General features: G+C 38.7%; 2 protein-coding genes across 2 annotated transcripts in view; one reads left to right on the top strand and one right to left on the bottom strand.

Moving 5' to 3' along the window:
- The window catches only part of LOC137005681 (uncharacterized), a 1,355,627-nt gene that overhangs the window by 415,890 nt on the left and 914,317 nt on the right, over positions 1-25,420 (bottom strand). The window lies entirely within an intron of this gene.
- The window catches only part of LOC137005873 (zinc finger protein 721-like), a 400,429-nt gene continuing 395,325 nt past the window's right edge, over positions 20,317-25,420 (top strand). The window contains exon 1 of the mRNA XM_067366478.1: positions 20,317-22,760. Coding sequence (XP_067222579.1) covers positions 21,646-22,760 — 1,115 coding nt within the window. The 5' untranslated portion in view covers positions 20,317-21,645. The remainder of the gene's footprint in view (positions 22,761-25,420) is intronic.

Genomic DNA, 25,420 nt, shown 5'->3' with positions numbered 1-25,420 from the left:
CATTCCTCTGAGGAAGGACCTTTCTCAGAGACGGGGCACTCTTTGGCACCCGCGTCCAGACCTCTGGAAACTCCATGTCTGGTCCCTGGACGGGATGCGGAGGTTCTAGGTGACTTACCCCCCGAGGTACTTAACACCATCACTTCGGCACATGCACCGTCTACAAGACGTGCTTACACCTTGAAGTGGAACCTGTTTGTCGAGTGGTGTTCTTCTTGCCGAGAAGACCCCTGAAGATTCTCGATCAGAGTCGTGCTGTCCTTCTTGCAGCAAGGGTTAGCATGCTGCCCCCTCCACCCTCAAAGTCCACACTGCTGCTATCTCCGCTTACTACGACCACATAGATGGCAAAACTGTTGGTCAGCACGACCTGGTCATCAGGTTCCTTAGGGGGGCAAGACGGTTAAATCCTCCTCGACCCCCTCCATACCCTCTTGGGACCTTGCTCTGGTGCTTCGAGCACTTCAGATTGCTCCCTTTGAGCCCTTGCAATCAGCAGACTTAAAGATCCTATGAAGACTTTGCTGCTGGTTGCATTGGCCTCCATCAAGTGGGTAGGGGACCTGCAGTCATTTTCGGTCGACGAATCGTGCCTAGAGTTCGGGCCGGGTGACAGCCACGTGGTACTGAGACCCCGGCCTGGCTATGTGCCCAAGGTTCCTACCACTCCCTTCAGGGAACAGGTAGTGAGCCTGCAAGCGCTGCCCTCGGAGGAGGCAGACCCAGCCCTGGCTTTGCTCTGTCCAGTTCGCACTTTGCGACTGTACATAGACAGAACTCAAAGCTTCAGGACCTCAGACCAGCTCTTTGTCTGTTACGGAGGCCAGCAGAAGGGAAAGGCTGTCTCCAAGCAGAGGATGGCCCACTGGATAGGTGCCCTGCCCGCTCAGGTTGCATGCTCACTCCACGAGAGGTGTAGCATCCTCCTGGGTGCTGGCTCATGGCGCCTCGCTACCAGACATTTGTAGAGCTGCGGGCTGGGCGACACCTAACATGTTCGCTAGATACTATAGCCTTCGTGTTGAGCCGGTCTCCTCCCATGTTCTCGCCTCAGGTCAGAGGCACGGAGAGGCCCCGGCTTAGTGTCGGCTTGCTGCACTACATGCGCTTCTTTTCTCCAGAGAGTCCCTACAAGGCAGACCCTGTCGAGTCCTCCGATGTCCCCTTCGGCAGCCGACGTGGCGGAGCATCTGGCGCCAGGCCTATACTCCGTTGTATCCTTGAGAACCGGGTTTAAGCTGGGTTCCATATGTGTGACCCTACGGGGATCCCATATGGCTGGTTCCACGGTTGCTCCTCAACGAAGCCCGTGTCTTTCCCTCTGGGAGAACCCATCTCTCATCGAGTTGGAGTCACCCCAGTTCTTCCATATGTTGTACAACCTACAAGGTTAGTCCATATGTACAACCTACAAGGTTAGTCCATATGTACTTCTCCACATAACTCCTTCGGGGAAGGATGTGGCTTCCGCAGCATTCCTTTCTAATGAAAGGTTACGCTTCCCAGCATTATCCAATAGTCTCACTGAATGGGTTTGGGAACAGCAGTGATCGACCCTCTCTGTGTGTTAGCCCTGTCACACCGTCCTCAGGCAAGGGGGTTCAGGTGGCTTACAACAGAGCGCTGGAAGAGGGCAGCTCCTGTGGCGCTTTGGTAGGGATTCCCATTCGTCGGTCTGTCCGACGTACATCGAACGTGACCGACTGAATGGGAACGTCTCGGTTACAAAGGTAACCCTCGTTCCCTGAAGGAGGGAATGGAGACGTACGTCCCGTCGCCACAGTCGTTGTCCTGCTGATGCTGCCGCCTGCTTGGTTCGGCTCCTCAGCGAGAACCTGAAGATGCAACGCACCTGCTGCTTATTATATACCTGCACTGCGAGGCGAGCAGCTGATGCATATGATTGCATGCCAATGTGCATTGGCTCATTGTAGTTACACTCGAAGTAGATTGGCCTCTCTAGCGAGATTCCTATTCGCCGGTCTGTCCGACGTACGTCTCCGTTCCCTCCTTCAGGGAACGAGGGTTACCTTTGTAACCGAGACGTTATTTCTTAATACATGCTGCTACCATGTGGACAGAGGATGAGCAATAACTGCCTGTAAATTTATACAGATGTTGACAGCTATTTTTTTTACTTTGAATGTTGCAGGTCAACAGCGATCCTCACAGATTCTCCAGTGAGGGCAGCTCTGGAGGAGGAGCAACAGAAGAGGATCCAGAAGAAGCCGCCTGCTCCAAAGAAAAGGCTCCTTACTATCAAAAACACTGCAAACACGGTTTTCCAGGACAAGGATGAGGAATGTCTTGTGTGCGGGGAAACATGCAACTCTTCCTTGCCGAGGGAAGTGTGGGTGCAGTGTCTCTTTTGCCAGCTCTGGTCACATGAGGCATGCACTGAGGGTGCAGAACATTATATCTGCCACAACTGTTACAATGCATAGTTTCTGCAGCCACTGATACATGGTGGTGTTTCTTTGCTGTTTTTGTTTGTTTCTATGATTATATGCTGTCATACTGTTGAAAAAAATGTTTTGAATGACTTTAAAATTAATTGACATGGCCAATAAACAGATATTTTAAACAGTTCAAGACAGGCGCTCTCTTCAAATGGATCCGTCTGTTTGGTAGTATGTGGAAGATCAGTTAAAGTAATCAGAAAATGAATTCCTGAAATCATTCACTTGTCACGATCAGTTCTCTTTAGTTCAGTTCCATGGACTCAAGTTTTTCATGTCACATGTCCCTTTGTTCTGTTTTCCACTCGTCTGTATCCTTTGTTACCATCATTATTAGTTTACATGTATCAGCTGTGTTCCAGTCATTATTCTCATTTGTGCTTATAAGTTGTTCCCTTACATTCATTCCCTGTCCGTTCACTATTGCGTTTACAGTGCCTGTCAGCCTGCTTGGATTATTATAATAATTAACATGGACTGTTTTGAACTGGATACGTCTGTCTAGTCTTCCTGCCTGAACATGAGTGTGACATCTTTATATTGCTTAAGGGTTTCTTGTTTTTCCTGTTGAACACTGTCATCTTCAATTTTTCTTAAAATAAACAAGTTATTTTAACAAGTTAATTAAACATTGTGTGTGATTTATTAATAATGAACTATTAATAGTGAACTAAATGAGGGCCAGTTAGTATTGTTTTAAAGTTTGACTAAATATTTTTGTTGTTAGATTTTATTTAGAAAAGAATGTGCAAATGGCATATTTTATTGGGGAATAAATATTTTTAGCAGTAATTTCATGATCATCAAAAGACTTTTACCATTAACTAAAATGTTTTGTTGAGAAAGGGACACATTATCTTTCTGCGAATCTACATTTCATAATCACTATGCAATGAAAATGTATTTAAACTTGAATTTGTATTTGTGGTTTGCTCGTATATTGCCTGCTTGCAGTTAATTTATAAAAAGTGCTGGAGCTTGACCGATATGTATTTCTAACAGCATAATGTCTCCTTAATACAAAACATATGAAGTTAAATGGAGAATCAGTTAGATTTCAATGCACTTCTGTGATTGTAGACAATGCAGCGTCTGAACAGGACTTTTATTTTGGAGTGACGACATGACGTCATACGACTGCGCCGCGCTCCTGCTTCTGTGATTCTGCTGAAGAAAGGTTTGTTTTAAGAATTTAAGCTGTTTTAATCGATAGAAACAGTTCAGTGATTTATAGTTGTGTTTTTGTTTTAAACAATCGATGTTAAATGAGTTTATTTACTATTTAATGTAACATTGTGATTCTTTATCTAACTGTAATGAAGGATATTTGTGTGAGTAAAGCTCATATCCACTGATGAGAAACAGTAAACCTGCGTCTCATTTCTCTCTCTATATATCATAAATCAGTTTATCATGAACACGAGTTCAGTCTCTGGAGAGTAATGATGGAGAAACTGAACTTTTCAACTCCGAGTCAATTGAGTCAAACACTTCGATAAATGATTCAGTGAATCACGACACGTGCTGCTCAAACAGTGAACATGAACGAGAACAACAAACACTAACAAACTAACCAGGGGCGTAGCAGCCATTTTAAAAGTGGGGGGGACAGCTGTATGGTGATGTGACCCAAAGCTGATATTCATAATAATAAATTCTAAATAGAATACCGATTGGCATTTTACAGCACCCTAGTGGCAATTTTGGGAACATGCCGTGATAGCTTACAGGAACGTATTTTTGTGAAATCATCCTCAAAATTTAAAAATATACTGCAGGACTTTGAGACCAATGTGAGACCATCTATACTTTATTTAGATAAAGATATTTTATGATATTTAAAATATTTCAGTTACACTACATTTGAACAATAACTATTCTTACTTGTTAATAGTTGTGTTAAATGAGTATACAGATTACATCTACAGTAATTTTATACAGCATACATTTTATGAAAATATATCAATAGAACCTAAATCAATGTATTTACAAGTTTTTAATATTTTCAAGATCGAAGTGAGATTTTTAATCAAAACTTCCAAACTGAATTATACATTAATTAATATAATTATAATTATACATTAATTAATACAGTAGTTAACACTATTGGAACACACAGCCTTTATACATAAAACTAATTTTATTTAACAGTTTGAACATAAAATAGAAAATGTTATCTTTTTTTCTAGCGATTATCGTTGATTTGATTACACAGATCCTATTTAAACTGAGCTGACCTAGACAATGACGTCTCTGCATTCAATAATAAAATGCCTTAAACTGGAAATTCAGTGTTTAATCTTGTCATTATAAATTACTCTATTCTCCTATTTGATACTGTTCAGTGCTTTGACACAATCTGTATTATTAAAATCACTAAATAAAGGTGATTGATGGTTGATCTTTTGTTTTAAGGAATTAAATTGATGTGTAATTCCTTAAAATTTTGGCAAGCAGTTCCAATTAAGAAAACACTGCCTTAAAATAGTCAATCTGCTCTTTTTATACAAATCGCACCTGTACACATTCTGGAGAGGTTGAGCAACTGTCCCCTCTCTCTGTCAGTGACGTCACAGCCTGCCTTTCCTACAGACCAGTTAGGACATAAAGTAGAATATTTACATAAAGTATAAAAATATATATATTTTAAATTTGATAAAGTATTTTAAGATATTCGGTGCAAAACAATTTTGATTTATTGTGAAAGGATAATTCTACTCCGCGAGCAGCACGTAGGCAACAAAAGACAGAAGAAACCAATAATTTGTTACGTCTCATTTAGCAGACGCTTTTATACAAAACGACAAGTAGGAGAGCATTTAACACACTGAATCCGGCGCGGCGTGACGAGGTCCATACGGGTTCTGTTGTCTTTTGACGTTACAGTAACAGTTAGTTTAAATCATAACATGAAAACTTTATCGCGTGATTCGTGTCATCGCGACATACTGTAACATACTTACAGTGTGTGTTTGAAAAAAGGATGTAATCGTCCTTTGCTTTTTTCTGGGGTGCATTTTATCCCAGACGGCCTAATAGCAAAGCGAATGAACTAACGAAAACTCACAACAGCAACAAGAGATTTGAAGCTCATAGCAGACTCGCCCTAGAGATGATTCGCTCTGTGATTGGCTGAATGTTAGTTCACTCAAATCTAAGTAACAAATCAGAGAACACTGCCGGTGCCGGAAATATTCACGCTGGATCCAAAAAAATAAAAAATAGCAGGGGTCAGAATCACCTGTTTCTAAAAGTGCGGGGGACGTGTCCCCCCCGTCCCCCCCGGTTGCTACGCCCCTGAAACTAACTAATCATGTTTCCATCAGTCATAAATGCCTAAATATAAAGTCTATTAATTTGCAGCGTTAGTTTTTTGTGTTTTTGTCAAACAGGGTCATTTAAGACCATTAACTCTTGTTAATTATTCTCTTCTTAAAGATGGCATTTATTAAAGAGGAAACTGAAGATATGAAGATAATTATTAAAGAGGAAACTGAAGACATAAAGATGGAGTTTATTAAAGATGAGACTGAAGATATAAAGATTGAAGAAACATTCAGAGTGAAACATGAAGATACTGAGGAACAAACAGGTTGGTTTTATTCTCAAATTTGATCATTATTAAAATGTGCAGCTCTACAGAAATGGAGAATATCCAGAAGTGTAATTTTACAGAGAAGTGTCCGAATTCACTCAGTCGGTTCATTTACTCCTTCAAGTGGACTTAATAATGCTTACTCTACCTCTAAAATAACTAATTACTCTAGTGAGTACATGTACATCACTTTAAAATTCAGTGTTTCCATTAAATGTGATCCTGGACCACAAAACCAGTCGTAAGTCGCACAGGTATATTTGTAGCAATAGCCAACAATACACTGTATGGGTCAAAATTATAAATTGTTCTTTTATGCCAAAAAGCATTAGTATTAAGTATTAAGATATTAAGTAAAGATCATGTTTCATGAAGATATTTTGTACATTTTTTACCATAAATATATAAATGTATTTTTGTAAGGAATGTATGCCAAGGACTCCTGTTTGTGTGTCTCACTTTAAAAGCCAATAGTAAATGAAACCAAGTAGATAACACAATAATTCTTTTTGCATACAAAATCAGAGACTGAAGAATAAATACGTTTTTATTATTTTTTACAATTTTAAAATAACAAAACTGTGGTACAGGTGTCTTATGGCAGTACATACAGTCATTCATCATGCAATCATACAATGGTAGTTCAATAGACGAGTGAAGGGTAATAGCACCAAACTAGACAAGAATCAAGAAATGTAGACAATCAAACTACATTCTCAAGGAAATTCCAAAGAGGGGACCAAACACGCCAAAAATCATTAGACCTCTGGTGTAAGTCACAGGTTAATTTTTCTAAAGGTAGGGAAGTAGCAATTTGAGTCAACCACATATTGACAGAAGGAACCTGAGGTGTGGACCATAACAAAAGTATACATTTTTTTGCCAGAAAGGTACAAAGATGTAGCACACATTCTAGATCATGGCTGAGGTGCAATTCAGCTTTACAGTTCAAGAGATAGACCTTCGGGGATAGAGCAAAAGATTTACCAATGACCCTCTGTACAACTTTATGCATCTCTTTCCTGTAGGTCTTGATCATGTCACAGTCCCAAAATACATGCATAGCCGTGCCAATATTAGACTTGCACTTAAAACACAATTGAGAAACATTAGGAAAAATCTTGTGGAGGCGAACTGGTGTTAAATAAGTACTGTAAATAAACTTAAAATTTTGCTTGTGACTCGATATTGATGCTCCTCTAAAGTAGACGCCGGAGCATGCCGAAAGCCAGTCCTCGTCACTGAGATTTGTTCCAAAGTCTTTTTCCCATGCTAATTTCAGAGGGTCAAAGGAGGAGGAGCCAACATTAGATAGCATAGTATAAAAAACAGAGATCTTCCTTTTGAGAGAAAATGAAGAGTACAATTGTTTTTCTATATCAAAAATATCCAAGCGTATTCTCTTGTCCTTTAGAAGTGATTCCAGAAAATGTCGTAATTGCAAGAATTTGTAGAAATCGCTATTTGGTAAATTAAATTCTTGTTTTAACAACTGAAATGGTTTCAAGCTTTCCTTGTCAAGTAAATGGTCCAGCTCCTGAATTCCCCTCAGTCTCCATGGTCGAAGACTAATGTTCTGAATAGCAGGGGGTAAGTCAGGGTTGAGTGAAATAGGAGACTTCAAAGATAGGATGCATGGAATATTTAAATACTTCAAAATATCTTTCTTATATCTTTACATTTTATGTACACTGTAAATAAATGGTAGGGTACACAACAAATTTGGAAAACACCTCAAAGCCTCAATCCCCACCCACTGAGAATCTCTTCTATTTAGAAACCAGTTTATCATATTTTTAATCTGGGCAGACCAAAAATATAACTGGAAGTTAGGAAGTGCAACCCCTCCTAATTCTCTGGGTTTCAGTAGGGTAGAAAATTTGAGTATTGGCTTTTTTTTATTCCAGATGAATTTTGATGTAATGGAATTTAACTTTTTAAAGAAGCAGCAGTCAAATAGCAGGGCAGACTTTGAAATAAAAAGTTCAGCCTAGGTAGGATGTTCATCCTAATTACGTTAATCTTGCCCAGAAATGAAATGGGAAATGAGATCATTAATTAGAGGCTTTAAGATTGGGCGAATCGTTCCAAAATTGCTTGTAAAATTCGAGTGAAAACCCATCTGGGCCAAGAGCTTTGCCTGATGGCATGGATTGAATAGCTTGCCAGATTTCCTCTTTAGTGAAGGGGGCATTTAAAAAAGTTCTGTTTACTTCAGAGACAACAGGAAGAGAAATTTTACGCAAATAGTCCGATAAATCCCCCTTCAAACTACAGCCCTCAGATTTGTATGAGGTCCTATAAAAATTGGAAAGAGTATCATTGATTATCTGGGGATCAAAAGAGACCCTGCCCTCTGGAGTCCTGATTGCCTTTATAACTCTTTCTTGTTGTGTTTTTTTTTTTTTTTTGAGTTGATATGCAAGTAGACGACTAGGTTTATTTCCGAATTCATAATATTTTTGCTTACTAAAAAACAGTAATTTCTTAATATGCTCCATGTGGTCTAAATTTAGTTTCGCTCTGGCTCTGATCAGCTGAATCCAATTGATCTGATTTGGTATTTGTTTGTGTTGGTTTTCTAAATGGATCACTTCGGTCTCTAATTCTCTCCTTTTTTTGGTCTTGAGTTTACTTACTAAAGAGGCATAGGAGATAATATGGCCCCGTAACACCGCTTTAGCAGCATCCCACTTTGTCGCCGAAGAAACAGGAGAGTTCTGGTTGTCCTGCCAGTAATTGACTATTTTCTGTTTTAGGAACATACAAAAATCGTCATTGTTCAGATGTGAAACGTTAAACTTCCAATAATTAGATTTGAGAATGGACAAATTGACATCAAGGTCTAAATAAACAGGACTGTGGTCAGACAGAACAATAGGGCCAATACAGCAAGATTTCACTTGGTGAATGCAATCGGACGGTGCGAAAAAATAATCCAACCTGGAATAAGAATTATGAGGGTGAGAATAGAATGTGTAATTTCTGTCTTTCGGGTGTAGCTCCCTCCAAATATCTGCTAGGCCTAAGTCTTTACAGACATTACGTAAAGTACGGGAGGATTTGTGGCCTGTCATTGTCTGTGGGGTGGATTTATCCAAATTATTATCAATTATACAATTAAAATCACCGCCCAAGAACCCCAGGTTTCCGCAAAACCGGTTAAACTGCAAAACTGTCTGAGATATAAAACTGGGGCAGTCAATATTTGGGGCATATACATGTCCAATAGTGAGATGCACTCCAAAAATATAGCCGGAGATTAATACGAATCTCCCCTCAGAGTCAGATTCTACATAATCCAGACTGAATGTCATGTTCTTGTGAATTAAAGTTGCTACCCCTCTAATATTTGACGTAAAAGAAGAGTAATATATCTGGCCCACCCAGTCTCTTTTAAGCTTACAATGCTCATTATCCGATAAGTGGGTTTCCTGCAGCAGAGCTATGGATACACGCTCTTTTTTTTGAGAAATGTCAAAATTTTCTTCCTCTTTATAACATGGCCAATACCCTTCACATTCCAAGTTACTAACTTGACTATATCATGCATGCAAACAAAAACAAAATTCAAAGATGCTGATGAGCTGACAAACATAATTCTTGCACAAAGAAGACACTGAATTTGAACAGAACAGTACCACATATTGAACACTGAATTACCCCAAAAAAGTCTGCCCCCCCCCAGGCCCCATCCCCAAACGATAGGGCACAAAGAACATCAAAAAGTCACAGAATGAGATGATGAACGAAAATAAACGTCATCATACTAATGCCACTGAGAAAAATAGCCCCCTCAAGAGTCGGTCCTATATAAACTATAAAATAGGATACATAATTAAAATGACAGAGCCCAATGAGAAGGGGGAAAAAAAAAAAGAAAAAGTGAAAGTATAGCAACCCTGTCCTACACCATTTAAATCCCCTTCCAAAAAAAAAAAAAAAAAAAAAAAAATTATTATGGATAATGAATATCAAAAGCAACAATCTACAGTAGTGGTCTAAATAAAATAAATAAATAAAACAAAACAAAAGGATAAGAAAATAAGAGAAAAGGAAAAGAAAATAAGAGAAAAGAAAAAAGAAAAGGAGAGAGAAAAAGCTACACTTAATCACTTACGTCTGTTGGTCTCAAAAAAGAAAGTAATCCTCCGACAAATAGAAAGTACCTTACATTGCAGATAAAGATAAGAAAAAAAAGAAAGTTATCTGTCCAGTGAGTCCGAAAAAGCTTTAGCCGAGTTCGGATCATCGAACAAGTGAATCTTCCCCAGGTGTAAGCATCTGAGCCTGGCAGGGTATGCGAATCCGCGATATAAGCCACAAGAGACCATGATCTTGACAACTGAGGTGAACTCGCGATGTTTCTGCAGGACACTGGAGGATAAGTCTAAGTAAAACCGAAGCTCCGCGCCTTCTTCAACGCTGCCTTCAGAACAATTTATTTTTCTGTAAACCGCAAAAAGCGAACCAAAACACTCCTCGGGGCTGAATTCGTATTGCTAGGCGCAAAAGAAGGAGATCTGTGGGCCCGTTCGATATCGAGGGTGAGAGAGTCTGCGGGCAGGTCTAGCCATTTCGGAATGGAGAAACGATGCGAGCGGACCGGAGCCTTCCGCTCCTTCTGGTAGGCCAACTATTCTCAAATTTTTTCGTCGACCTCTGTTCTCCAAGTCGTCCACTTTTGACTGAAGTTGTTCCACTTTAGTCAGTAAATTAGCAAGCTGGCCTTCGGACACTGCCGCCGAGTCCTCCGCGGATGAGATTCTCCCTTCAGCCTCTGTTAGACGGGTCTCAATGCCCTCAATCCTTTCAGTGAGAGCCGTGAACAAATTTTGTAGAGAGGAGACGGATCCAGCTATTCCCTCCAGCCGATTAGTTATTCCTTCAAGACGAGAGCCGTTGGCTTTAATCTCAGAAAGGATCAGCGCCATGTCTGATTGGGCCTCTGTTGCATTGCCGTTAGCTTCTGCTAGCAGCGAGGGATGAGTGGTCTTCTTTTTGTCTTTTTCTTTGGATTTCTGCGAGCGTGTTGATCCGAAAATCGGAAAATCTTTGTCCAAAGTTGAATCAGACATAATTGAAAGTCTGTAAAGTTAATTAGAATGAAAGATTCAGAGGGGAAAATAAATGAATATTAGAGCGGAGCAGCCATCTCGCTCTGGGTCATGTGACGCCCCCTCTGCACAAATTGAGTTTACAACAAAAACAGCGCACAGGCGCTAACTGTAGGTGCTAAACAAACAGGCTCACTTGCTTCCAAATGCTGTAACTTTTGCTTACTTCATGCTATCACCACAAAATTTGATCCAGATCCCAGACCAAATAATTTTTCTCCTTTCTTATTTCCTTCATTAATTGCATATCAAATAAAAAAGCGATGTAAAATTGTAAGAAATATATTTGATTTGAATTTTATCAGGAGTTTCTCAGTGTGAGAATATCCCATTGTAATGTAATTTATATATATATTTTTAAAAAGTAAAAAGTGTTCTATCAAATGATACCTACCTTTTGACTCTCCTTGCTATAGTTTTAGAGTTATGAGTTTTTACTTTTGTGTTTGTCACTCAGAAAAACAAATCTAAAAATGCCTTCAGGTATATATTTAGATTTATTTGCACTCTTAGATTTCAGGTTTTCAAATGATTGTGTCATATCCTAACAAACCATACATCACTAGAAAGCTTATTTATTCAACTTTAAGATAATGTATAAATCTCAATTTCAAAAAAGTGGCCCTTATGACTGGTCTTGTGGTCCAGGGTCTCAAATCATAGAACAATTGATTGCATTTATGAACTTTTAGTGAACCAAGTGAACGCACAGTGTAACGTTATTACATAAGCCGTTTGAATGAATGAATAAATGACCCACTCATTAAGACGGTTACTTGCCACCACCTACTGGTGGTTTAGTTTCATTTTTAAAAGTATAATTTTCCCCCAAACATTTCATAATTGTATTTTCAAAAAATATTTAAAACAATCCCATAACATTAATACAGTTATAATCCATCAAAAATATGCAGATTTAAATACATCAAAGCTGCAATATTCTGAAAGGATATTACTTCAGAACACATTTATATTTCCACCCAAAAAAATACTATAATATACAAGTGACCTATGTACGTGTGTCTACATGACGAGGCTTAATGTCGAGCCCTGCGTGTAGTTTTAATGGGCTGCGTTTCAGTCACCATTTCATATTGTCTGACAACAAAAACAAAAAAATATACAGCTATGGAAAAAATTAAGAGACCACTCCTAGTTCAGAAATCAATGTTAAGTGGTCTCTTAATTTTTTCCATAGCTGTATATACAGATAAACAATTTTATTGGGTAATTGGCTGTATTAAAACATATTATGTGAGCAAACATAGAAGCAAACAAATATAAAGGGCTGACACTTGACAGATTGCTAATACAACAACATGATGAATTTTCTAATTGCTGTAAGTCATCATCTATCAACATTTAGTGACATATATATATATATATATATATATATATATATATATATATATATATAGGCATTAAAAAATTGGCAATAAATAGCATTAAATTAGATTTGATTAGTAAGTAAAGTTTATTTATATAGCACTTATCACAGACGAGGAGGGTCACAAAATGCTTTACAATAAAAATAACAAGATAAACAAAAATAAATATACTCTACAGTATCATCAGTACAGTCAAATTGAGTAGTTAATTAAAAGCTTGTCCAAAAAGATGCGTCTCTAGATGTTTTTTAAAAGACTTCACCGAACCAATAGTTCAACTTGAAAGGAAGCACAGAAAGCATGATCACCTCTTGTCTTAAGACATGTTCTGGGAATAGTTAAAATAACCTGCCTAATCTTAGGGGTAATGTTGTCTGGGGCAATAATCAACACGTCAGTTTTATCTGTATTAAGTTGCAGAAAATTGTCTGCCATCCAATTGTTAATGGAGACTAAACAATCCTGCAAAAGAGACAGTTTGTCTAGTCTATCAGGACTAAAATACATATATAATTTAATGTCATCAGCATAAAAATAAGATATTATTTTGAAACTGCGAATTATCTTGACAAGAAGAAGCATATACAGGTTAAAAAGCATGGGTCCGAGCACAGAGCCTTGTGGCACACCACAGGATAAAGAAACAGATTTTGACATGAAAGAACCTAATGGATATTCAAAAAATGAAAATCACAGTTAAATCAGATAAACAAATGATAAAGCTTGGGTTACTGAATATTAGATCTATTTCTTCAAAAGCACTTATTGTAAATGAAATTATCACAGACAATAAACTAGACTTGCTGTGTTTGACAGAAACCTGGCTAAAACCAGACGATTACATTACTTTAAATGAATCTAGTCCTCAAGGTTATGATTATCGACACAATCCTCGACAGAAAGGCAAAGGGGGAGGTGTTGCTGTAATTTATAGTAATATATTCAGAATCACTCAAAAGACTTTCAAATATAATTCCTTTGAAGTGATGGTGCTTTATGTAACATTATGTAAGTTGACATTTGTGCTGGCTACTGTATACAGGCCACCAGGGCACCATACTGACTTTATCAAAGAATTTGCTGATTTTCTATCAGAGTTAGTACTGGCTGCGGATAAAGTCCTTGTTGTTGGTGATTTTAATATCCATGTAGATAATAATAAAGACGCATTTGGATTGGCATTTGCAGACATTTTAAACTCTATTGGAGTTAGACAACACGTGTCAGGACCCACTCATTGTCGTAATCATACCCTAGATCTAATACTGTCGCATGGAATTGATATTGATGCTGTTGAAATTCTACAGCAGAGCGATGATATATCAGATCATTATTTAGTCTTGTGTATAATACAATTAGCCAAGGCTACAAAACCACCACCCAGCCATAAATATTGTAGAACCATCACGTCTACCACTAAAGATTGCTTTATAAATAATTTCCCCGAGCAGTTTCATCGCCTTAGTATACCTGACAACTTAGAAGAACTCGGTGCTGCAACAGAAACTATTGGCTCTCTCTTTTCCAGCACATTAGATGCAGTCGCTCCTTTACGTCTAAAGAAGATTAAGGAAACTAATCCAACGCCGTGGTATGATGAGCACACTCGGGCTCTAAAACAAGCTGTTAGAAAAGCTGAACGTAGTTGGAAGAAAACAAAACTAGAAGTTTTTCGCCTTTCGTGGAAAGAAAAAATGATTGAGTACAGAACAGCCATAAGAAATGCTAGATCTACTTATTTTTCAAATCTCTTAATAGAAAACAAACATAATCCTAGGTATTTATTTGACACAGTGGCTAAATTAACTAGAAACAGAGATTCAACTGCTGACGTTTCCATAGAACACAGCAGTAATGACTTTATGAACTTCTTTACTTGCAAGATTGATAATATTAGAGAGAAAATTAAAAACATGCAACCATCTACAGTTCCGCTTCAGACAGTGCACTGTAGTGTCCCTGAGGTAAAACTAGAATCATTCGCCGCTATAGGAGAGGAAGAATTATCTAAACTTATCAAATCATCAAAATCAACAACATGTATGTTAGACCCAATGCCGACTAAACTACTGAAAGAAATGCTTCCAGAGGTCGTAGGTCCACTTCTTGATATAATTAATTCATCTTTAACACTAGGATACGTGCCAAAAACCTTTAAGCAGGCTATTATTAAACCTCTTATTAAAAAACCTCAACTAGATTCGAGAGATTTAGTGAATTACAGGCCAATCTCGAATCTACTTTTTCTGTCAAAGATACTAGAAAAGGCAGTTTCAACACAACTGTGTTCCTTTTTAGAAAGAAATGGAATATGTGAAGATTTCCAGTCAGGATTTAGACCATACCATAGTACTGAGACTGCTCTCGTTATTAGATCTCAGTGCTGCTTTTGACACTATCGATCATAACATTCTTTTAAAAAGACTTGAAAACTATATTGGCATTAGTGGAATTGCTTTGGCATGGTTCAAATCGTACTTATCTGACCGTTATCAGTCTGTAGTAGTTAATGAAGAGATGTCGTATCGATCACAGGTTAAATATGGAGTACCACAAGGCTCAGTACTAGGACCGTTGCTTTTCACTCTGTACATGCTGCCCTTAGGAGAGATAATTAGGAAGCATGGTGTTAGTTTTCACTGCTACACTGACGATACTCAGCTCTATATTTCCTCGCGCCCTGACGAAACCTACAAATTCACAAAACTAACAGAATGCATAGCTGACATTAAAAACTGGATGACAAGAAATTTCTTATTATTAAATTCAGAAAAAACTGATATCCTAATCTTTAGACCAAAAACTTCCTCACGAAAAAACCTTGAATACTCTCTAACACTTGACGGGTGCTCCATTAAATATTCGTCCTCAGTTAGGAACCTGGGTGTGCTCTTTGATACCAATCTTTCATTTGAAAGTCATGTTTCTAGTATCTGTAAAACCGCCTTCTTCCATCTAAAAAATATATCTAAATTACGACATATGCTCTCAATGACAAATGTGGAACAGTTGGTTCATGCATTCATGACCTCAAGACTAGATTATTGTAACGCTCTACTGGGTGGTTGTTCTGCTCGGCTTTTAAACAGACTACAGCTGGTCCAAAATGCGGCAGCTAGAGTTCTTACTAGAACCAGAAAGTATGACCATATTAGCCCAGTTCTGTCAACATTACATTGGCTCCCTATTAAACATTGTATAGATTTTAAAATCTTGCTACTTACTTATAAAGCTCTAAATGGTTTAGCTCCCCAGTACCTAAGTGAGCTCTTAATGCATTATAGTCCTTCACGTTTATTGCGATCTCAGAATTCAGGCCAGTTGATAATACCCAGAATATCAAAATCAACTGAAGGCGGCAGATCCTTTTCCTATTTAGCACCTAAACTCTGGAACAATCTTCCTAGCATTGTTCGGGAAGCAGACACACTCTGTCAGTTTAAATCTAGACTAAAAACACATCTCTTTGCTCTTGCATACACATAACACATTATCAATACATTAACATTTTTCAAATCCGTTAAAGGATTGTTACGCTGCAATAATTAGGTCGGCCGGAACCGAGAACATTTCCCATAACACTAGATACACCTGTACATCAGAATAAGAATGGCATCTACGCTAATATCTGTCTCTCTGCTTATCCTGAGGTTTGCCGGGTGCTGGATCCAGGCCGTATCCAGATCAGATGGAGAACCTGTGTCTGGACCTGACTACAACGTAGCCCAGGAGACAATGGGCCTACAGATCCAGTTCTGGCTGCATCTATAATTCAGATTTTTAATCCCCGTATCCGCTTACATATATTTATATATAATCTATTTTTAATCTCTATAATAAAAATGTATAATTCAGATTTTGATCTCCATATCCATTTACATATATTATATATATCTTCCAAGGGGTTTTTTCCCTCCTAGGACTTTTTTCCCAGTGCTAGCACGCTGGGTTTTTCTCCTAGGGGTTTTTTTCCACCCCTGGGAGTCAGCCGACATTGGCTTAATGTAGCACCATCTTGTATATGTTACATATTACCACGCTTGGTTGTACAGCTTATTTTTAACCACTTCCCTTTTTTCTGTGCTTCTAATATGTAAAGCTGCTTTGAACAATTACCTATTGTAAAAGCGCTACATAAATAAATTTGACTTGACATGGATATAGAAAAACTGCTGTCAGAAAGATAAGAAGAAAACCAGTCCAGAGATGCCCACCAGAGAGTTTAGTCTACCAATCAGAGTGCAGTGGTCAACAGTGTCAAACGCTGCGCTAAGATCTAGCAAGACCAGCACAGAACATTCAGCAGAATCAGCAGACATCAAAATATCATTTGAAACTAAAGGCCCCTAAAGGCCTTTGCACACTGAGTCCGTTAAAAAATAAATTCGACCCTCAAGATATGTCAATCACGTTTGCACACTGCCTCCGAAACTTTCGTCCGTCAAAAAATATTGGGATCAGGTTCGATTTTCTGTGTTTTTCGCATCCGTGGCACGCATTTTGAGAGACGTTTTGACAATTCAGAGCCACCGTACGCAAACGCAAAAATCCAGAATGCCATCTGACAAGATGATCCACATCTTCTATAGCACAAAACAGCAGCATTTAATGACAAACAAAGATACAGAATATAAAGACAGATTGTGCTAGTAGTAAAGCATCAAACTGAGCCACTGACATCCTGAAGTAAACTCTGAAACGCTCTGGATAATCCCGCAGCTCCTTGATGAGGTGAACTCTCCTTTCTCTCTATGCAATCTCAGAATTGAATGGACCCAATATTTCCTCTTTCTTTTTCTCTTTTTAAGAAGAGAGGAGACCACTAAATCGTGCTCACTGCTTGAAGACTTTTTGTGATTTTTTTTTTTTTCGCAACGCATTAATTTTTACACATCGGACTCCGTGTGCAAGGTCTCTGTGCGTGACGATTTTTTGGATTACGAATACGAAAAAATACGAAAATTCCGGACTCAGTGTGCAAAGGCCTTAAGGAGGGCCGTTCCAGTTGAATGGTTTTTACGGAAGCCAGACTGAAATTTATCACAGATATTATGGGCCTCCAGAACATTATTTAACTGCATTGCCACAACTTTTTCTAAGATTTTAGAGATAAAAGGAAGTTTCAAAATAGGACTATAATTGTTAAATGATGTAGTGTCAAGATTGCTTTTTTTCAAGAGAGGCTGAACAACAGCTTGTTTTAAACAACTAGAAACCTGGCCTAGTCTAAGAGATAAGTTTATAATTGAAACCAAACATGGGCCAATAGATGTTATGGATTTCATCAACAGAGATGTAGGTAAAATATCCACAGGGCTCTGGAAAGGCTTCATCACTAAACTAATAATATCATTCAAGGAAATGGGATAAAATGAGTCCAAAATTGAGTGTCTTTGTTCCGTAAATATAATGTTTGGTTATATAAGGTTTGCTGATGGTGCAATGACTGTCCTAACAGCCATAACCTTGTCCACAAAATGAGACAAAAAATTATTGCAATCATCACTAGAAAACACAGAAACGAGATGTAGCAGGAGAAACAATATTGTTAATAGTCTCAAAAAAAGTTTTAGGATTCCTTATGCAGACAGATATCAGTTAAGTAAAATAAGAATGTTATACAATTTTATTTTATAAAAATAAAAGGTATAACAGCTTCTCTTGCCTTATGCACCATTTTCCTCCTCCATTTTCTCTCAAATAAGCAAGGAGAAAACACCTTTGGCAATAGAAATAATTGTAAATAAGCATAAGCCCTGTATGGTCCACCATTCTGGTTTGTTTACACTCAGGCAGTTTGGCGCGACTTGCCTTGAACACTACAAAGTTGTGAGTCATGGTTTGAAGTTGTGACTTAAGGGCTCAAAAACCTGCCTGGAATGCAGCAGAACTCTGCAGGAAATGTAGATCCAAAACCACTGGAAGGCAAGCCTGCAACCTTTAGCCAAGAAAACATAACTGCTAATGCTAACACTTCGCCCCCTCTGTTTTTTGAATGGATGTATGGATATATCTTCTATTACTTATTGAATAGTAAAGCACTTTTCTTGAGTATATTTAGGTTTATATTGGGTCCGGTTCTCACCTTAGTAATGAACAGGAATTGTAGTTGGCAAATTCCACCATCATCGTCAGCAATCTTCTAACAAGCTGATGATCTTAACCAGATTTGAAAAATAAAGCATACATACAAAATGTGCAGTGCTGGGTCCCTTTGGACCAGATTTGAAAACCACTGGTGTATTGAGTATACAGGTGCTGGTCATATAATTAGAATTTCATCAAAAAGTTGATTTATTTCACTAATTCCATTCAAAAAGTGAAACTTGTATATTATATTAATTCATTACACACAGACTGATATATTTCAAATGTTTATTTCTTTTAATTTTGATGATTATAACTGACAAGTAAGGAAAATCCCAAATTCAGTATCTCAGAAAATTAGAATATTGTGAAAAGGTTCAATATTGAAGACAGCTGGAGTCAGTGCTTCAAGAACCACTACGCACAGACGTATGCAAGACATGGGTTTCAGCTGTCGCATTCCTTGTGTCAAGCCACTCTTGAACAACAGACAGCGTCAGAAGCGTCTCGCCTGGGCTAAAGACAAAAAGGACTGGACTGCTGCTGAGTGGTCCAAAGTTATGTTCTCTGATGAAAGTAAATTTTGCATTTCCTTTGGAAATCAGGGTCCCAGAGTCTGGAGGAAGAGAGGAGAGGCACACAATCCACGTTGCTTGAGGTCTAGTGTAAAATTTCCACAGTCAGTGATGGTTTGGGGTGCCATGTCATCTGCTGGTGTTGGTCCACTGTGTTTTCTGAGGTCCAAGGTCAACGCAGCCATATACCAGGACGTTTTAGAGCACTTCATGCTTCCTGCTGCTGACCAACTTTATGGAGATGCAGATTTCATTTTCCAACAGGACTTGGCATCTGCACACAGTGCCAAAGCTACCAGTACCTGGTTTAAGGACCATGGTATCCCTGTTTTTAATTGGCCAGCAAACTCGCCTGACCTTAACCCCATAGAAAATATATGGGGTATTGTGAAGAGGAAGATGCGATATGCCAGACCCAACAATGCAGAAGAGCTGAAGGCCACTATCAGAGCAACCTGGGCTCTCATAACACCTGAGCAGTGCCACAGACTGATCGACTCCATGCCACGCCGCATTGCTGCAGTAATTCAGGCAAAAGGAGCCCCAACTAAGTATTGAGTACTGTACATGCTCATACTTTTCATGTTCATACTTTTCAGTTGGCCATGATTTCTAAAAATCCTTTCTTTGTATTGGTCTTAAGTAATATTCTAATTTTCTGAGAAACTGAATTTGGGATTTTCCTTAGTTATCAGTTATAATCATGAAAATTAAAATAAATAAACATTTGAAATATATCAGTCTGTGTGTAATGAATGAATATAATATACAAGTTTCCCTTTTTGAATGGAATTAGTTAAATCAACTTTTTGATGATATTCTAATTATATGACCAGCACCTGTAAGATCTATAGATGGGATGGGCAACTCTGGTCCTGGAGGGACACTATTCTGCAGAGTTTAGCTCCATCCCTGATCAAACACACCAGCAAAATTGAACCCAACCCCATTATTTAATCGTAAAGGCTGATTTATGCTTCTGCACCGTAGGCTATGCATCTGTTTTCATTTATACTTCTGCATTCTCGCACGGAGACGTAAAATTACACAACAGAGGCGCTCGTTGGTTTTCAACTATGGTAAATAATGTGATCACTCTCAGAATTAGGCTTTTTATATCACATTTCCCGTTATGAATTATGATATTGTTTGGTTCGTTGGACCGTTAACTGGGTCTGATTGCTTTCTCATCTCACCGCTCCAGAGTTCATTTGAAAGTGTACCGAGACCACCTCTTCAAGCAGGTCACGGTATGCTTGTTTGTTTGGCTTTTGGTGCGCACCTGAGTGTGATTGCTGCTTTCACACCTGCCCAAACGAACCGCACCAAAGGGGGAAACGAACTCTAGTGTGATTCAACCGAACTAAATGCGGCAGGTGTGAAAGCACCCTAACTCTGCAAAAGAGTGGTCCTCCAGTACCAAAGCTGCCCATCCCTGATAGGATAGGATAGGGTATAGATCAGTAGTCTCAATCTGCCGGCCCGCAGGCCACTTACGGCCCCCACGGCACCCGGCCTGCAACTTAAAAATAAAACATAATCCAGCCCGCTAAATTATTATTAAGGGGCCATTCACATATTGCATCACATAAGTGGCCGTGCCGCCTCCTTTCTCCGCTTTCTCCTTCTTTCCAAAGCGTTTTCGCTCCCGTGGCGTTTGTTGCTGCTATGCAACCATTAGCTGCGCTCTCCATGATGACTAGGAAGTTTCAGCAAAAGAAAAATAGTTTTCTACTCCTTGCATTAGCTCTACTAGTATTAGAAATATTTATATGGAGATAAGAAATAAAATCCTGCTCTGCACCTGGAAAAACAAGCACGCCACATCGCAGGTGCTTCGCGACTGCGACGATTCTTTTATGAGCGTGATTACCTAAATTATAGTAAAAGCACCCGCGCAAGTCGCGAATGTTGATTTAAACCAACAAAACTTGTCAGATGCTACCAATAAATGTTACAGATGCTCAAACGGCATCTAGGGCAAATGTGGCTCAGCTGTGTGAGCAGAAGTGCTGCAGGTGTCTGGCAAGAAATGCAATAGTGTACAAATGTATTCAGGGATTACATTTGTTAAGTACAGTGTTGTTCAGTGCAAGATTTTGATGTTAATTAAGCTAAAATAAAGTAAGGGAAAATATTTGCAACTGTTAACCTAATACTGTATGTAACAATGATAGTGCTGTTTACATTTTTTAAGTATGGCAAAAATATTTTAGTAATGAAATTTGAAGTAAATTAGAAATAATGCAAAGGAAAGTAGTTTTTCAGAAATGTTGCGCTTCCTTGTGCTTGAATGTTAAAATGGCCCTCCTAAAATGGCAGGTGTCAATCACAGCAACGGCCCTCAGCCAATTAAAGATTGAAATCCCTGGTATAGATCATACATGTTGTTGGTTTTGATGCTTTAAATGTCTAAATTGTTTTATGTCTATTTTTGTCCTAGACCTAATGGCACTGGGAGAGGCGAGTCTTGAACTTAATGAAAAAGAAGAGAAAAAACATAATTTCATGACTGAAGAAAGATCAAAACAGTGTTCCTCACAAAAAGGAGCTCAAAAGACAGAAACTAAAATTTATTTCACCTGCCAACAGTGTGGAAAGAGTTTTAATCAACATAGAAACCTTCGAGTCCACTTGAGAATTCACACTAGAGAGAGTCCCTTCACTTGCCAACAGTGTGGAAAGAGTTTCATACGTAAACACATGCTTAAAGTCCACATGCGAATTCATACTGGAGAAAAGCCTTTCACCTGCCAACAGTGTGGAAAGAGTTATACACAAAAAGGAAACCTTACAGACCACGTGAGAATTCACACTGGAGAAAAGCCTTACACCTGCCAACAGTGTGGAAAGAGTTTCAGTCGAAAAGATAAACTTGAAACCCACATGAGAATTCACACTGGAGAAAAGCCATACACCTGCCAAGAGTGTGGACAGAGTTTCATTGAGAAAGGAAAACTTACAGCCCACATGAGTGTTCACACTGGAGAGAAACCCTTCACTTGTCAACATTGTGGAAAGAGTTTCAGTCAAAAAGGAAACCTTATATCCCACATGAGTGTTCACACTGGAGAGAAACCCTTCACCTGCCAACAATGTGGAAAGAGTTTCAGTCTTAAAGGAAACCTTATATCCCACATGCGTGTTCACACTGGAGAGAAACCCTTCACCTGTCAACAATGTGGAAAGAGTTTCAGTCATAAAGGAAACCTTATATCCCACATGAGAATTCACACTGGAGAGAACCCATTCACCTGTCAACAGTGTGGAAAGAGTTTCAGTCATAAAGGAAACCTTATATCCCACATGAGAACTCACACTGGAGAGAACCCATTCACCTGTCAACAGTGTGGAAAGAGTTTCAGTAGAAAAGGACACCTTATATCCCACATGAGAACTCACACTGGAGAGAACCCATTCACCTGTCAACAGTGTGGAAAGAGTTTCAGTAGAAAAGGACACCTTATATCCCACATGAGAACTCACACTGGAGAGAACCCATTCACCTGTCAACAGTGTGGAAAGAGTTTCAGTAGAAAAGGACACCTTAAAGACCACATGAGAACTCACACTGGAGAGAAGCCTTAAGGCCGTGTGTCCACCAAAGCGTTTTTTCCAGCGCCGCGTTTTTTAAACGCCAGGAGCGTAACGTGGCGCTGAGCGTCTTTTTCACGCTCAAGCGCTGAGAGCTCGGCTTTTTTTACTGGTCGCCTCGAGTTGAAGAATGTTCAACTTTGAGTAAAACGCTGCGCTCATTACTGTCACTTTTTAGCCAGCCGTCCAATCAGAGTTGAGGAGGGGCAGGACAAGTACAACACCGACCAACTGTCTTGCTGTACAACAACATCAACAAGCAGAGAACAGAACAAAATGGATGAGAATTTAATATTGCTGGTCTCCGAACATACATAGCAAGTAATTCCACATTGTGTCAACATTTTTAGTCTGAAACAAATTACCTGCAAAATCAGTTATAAGTAACAGTGCCGCGGATATTCGGTATCATAGCAACAAAGCGTCTCAACGGAAAAAAAATGCTGCACTGCAGAAGCGCTCTCAAGTGCTCACAGATAGGCATTTTAAGCAGAGCGCCTAGCATTTTCAGCTGGCTAAAAACGCTTTGTTGGACACACGGCCTAAGCCTTGTTTACGCTGAACCCATGAAGATAACAAGGTACAAAATGGCATAGAAAGCCAGGATATCACCTGAAATCTGTCAGTATTGAGTGAGAAACCTTGCCTCCTATCAGTACTAATTGATATCAGCTGCTTTAGTCCTAATTGATGGCCTGTAAAGGCTTCTCATTACCCAGGAGGCACACAGGAAAGACTTCATGATGGGTAAAAGCAAACAACTCTCTCAAGATCTTCGTAATCTTATCATTGAAAAGCATTTTGATGGGAATGGTTATAGGCGCATTTCCAGAATGCTGAATGTTCCTGTGAGCACTGTGGGGGCCATTATCCGGAAATGGAAAGAGCATCAGTTCACCATAAACCGGCCACGATCAGGTGCTCCACGTAAGATCCCTGTCCGAGGAGTCCAAAGAATAATCAGGAGAGTTCTGCAAGAGCTAAGAACAACTCGGGCAGAACTTCGGGAAGACCTTGCATCAGCAGGTACTGTTGTTTCAAAGAAAACTATAAGCAGTGCACTGAACCACCATGCCATACATGCACGGTCACCACGTTCTGATTTCTTTGTATGAATTCAATATTTGGCTTGATGGCTTCATCTGGTGGAAATTTTGTGTCAATAGCCCACTTAGAAATCTCCTTACTGATAAAAATGCTGATGTGTCAAATACTTATTTAATACTTATAAAACATGAAAAATCCTTAGGGGGGACATGAATATTCACACTGAAGAGAAGCCTTTTACGATCATTGTAAGAGTTTGTGAAAGAGTTTCACACATAAATTGACGCTTTATCACCACATGAAAATTCATACTGGAGAGAAGCCATACATGTGATCAGTGTGGAAAGAGTTTCAGATTTATAGGTTACGTTAAGGGCCACAAGAAAATCCACTGGAAAGGGGAGCTGTTTTAGAAGTCGTCACTGTGGAAAGAGCAGAGGTGCCTTGGCAAAAGGGGAGATTTAAACTTTGTTTATCAGTTTGAAGTGCCTTAACAGGTAGAGCTAGACAGCGGTCCTGTCATGTGAGGAAGATCCATTTAGATCTGCTCTGATGGACAACAACAACAACAACAAAAAACTCCCGAAGACTTCCTAGCTCTTCCATCCAGATAGCAAAATTCTCTGTTTTTACTGTTATTTCTATTCTTTGTTCTAATTTTTTTATTCTTCTTTATGTAAAGCACTTTGAATTACCATTGTGTATGAAATGTGCTATACAAATAAAATTGCCTTGCCTTATCTTGTATTATACTGTTTGTTTACTGACAATATTATATACTTTATTATTGACTAGGGGAGAGTGGGGTGAGATGAGCTCTTGGCAACCATGCCATTTTATTGTCATGTGACCATATATTTTAGAACCACCCATAATTTCTGCCAGACTTTGAAAAGGAAAAGCACATTTGAGAAGTGGAAGTCACTTATTTACTTTAAAAACTGTTTTTGGCTTGTCAAAGTAAAATTTTAACATAACAGATGTAATGGCTGTTTCATCAAAGCAAATTTGTCCAGGTCTAAAACTATTTACGTTTATTCATTCTTATTTAGTTTTTATTTAATTTTACTCAAACTCTCTGTTTAGTCTGTTTATGGGAAGGTCACAACTTTGTTCAACATATACTGAATAATTAAAGAACTTCATTTAGTTGATTTAATGTTGTTAAATTTAGCTTTAAAAAAGAATTTGTAAAATATTTTTACAAAGAATATTTGAAGAGTTTCGTTGCAAAACGCGATGAACCCCATTTTTTGACATTAGGATTTTATTATTGGAAATCACTGTTCAGATGTACCTTAATCTATGTGTGAATTGCTGCCATTAATAAGATTTAAAAATGTACATTTTAAGCCTACTACAAAATTTTTTCACAAAACGCGATATCCGCCAGCCCAGTTTCTTTACAAAGTGCGATATAACGGTTAGGCTATAGAACGTTCAGGATGCTGCGCGAGCTCAGGATGTCACGCGAGGAGGGACATTCTAAAACGCTTAACGTGAAAAAGGCTTAACGTGGCTTAATGTACTAAAACAGTGATTTTAACAGACCAAACTT

Source organism: Chanodichthys erythropterus, chromosome 3, assembly GCF_024489055.1.
Source record: "Chanodichthys erythropterus isolate Z2021 chromosome 3, ASM2448905v1, whole genome shotgun sequence".
Lineage (NCBI taxonomy): Eukaryota > Metazoa > Chordata > Actinopteri > Cypriniformes > Xenocyprididae > Chanodichthys > Chanodichthys erythropterus.
The sequence above is the reverse complement of the archived record's forward strand: the minus strand, read 5'-3'. Positions and strand labels throughout refer to the sequence as shown.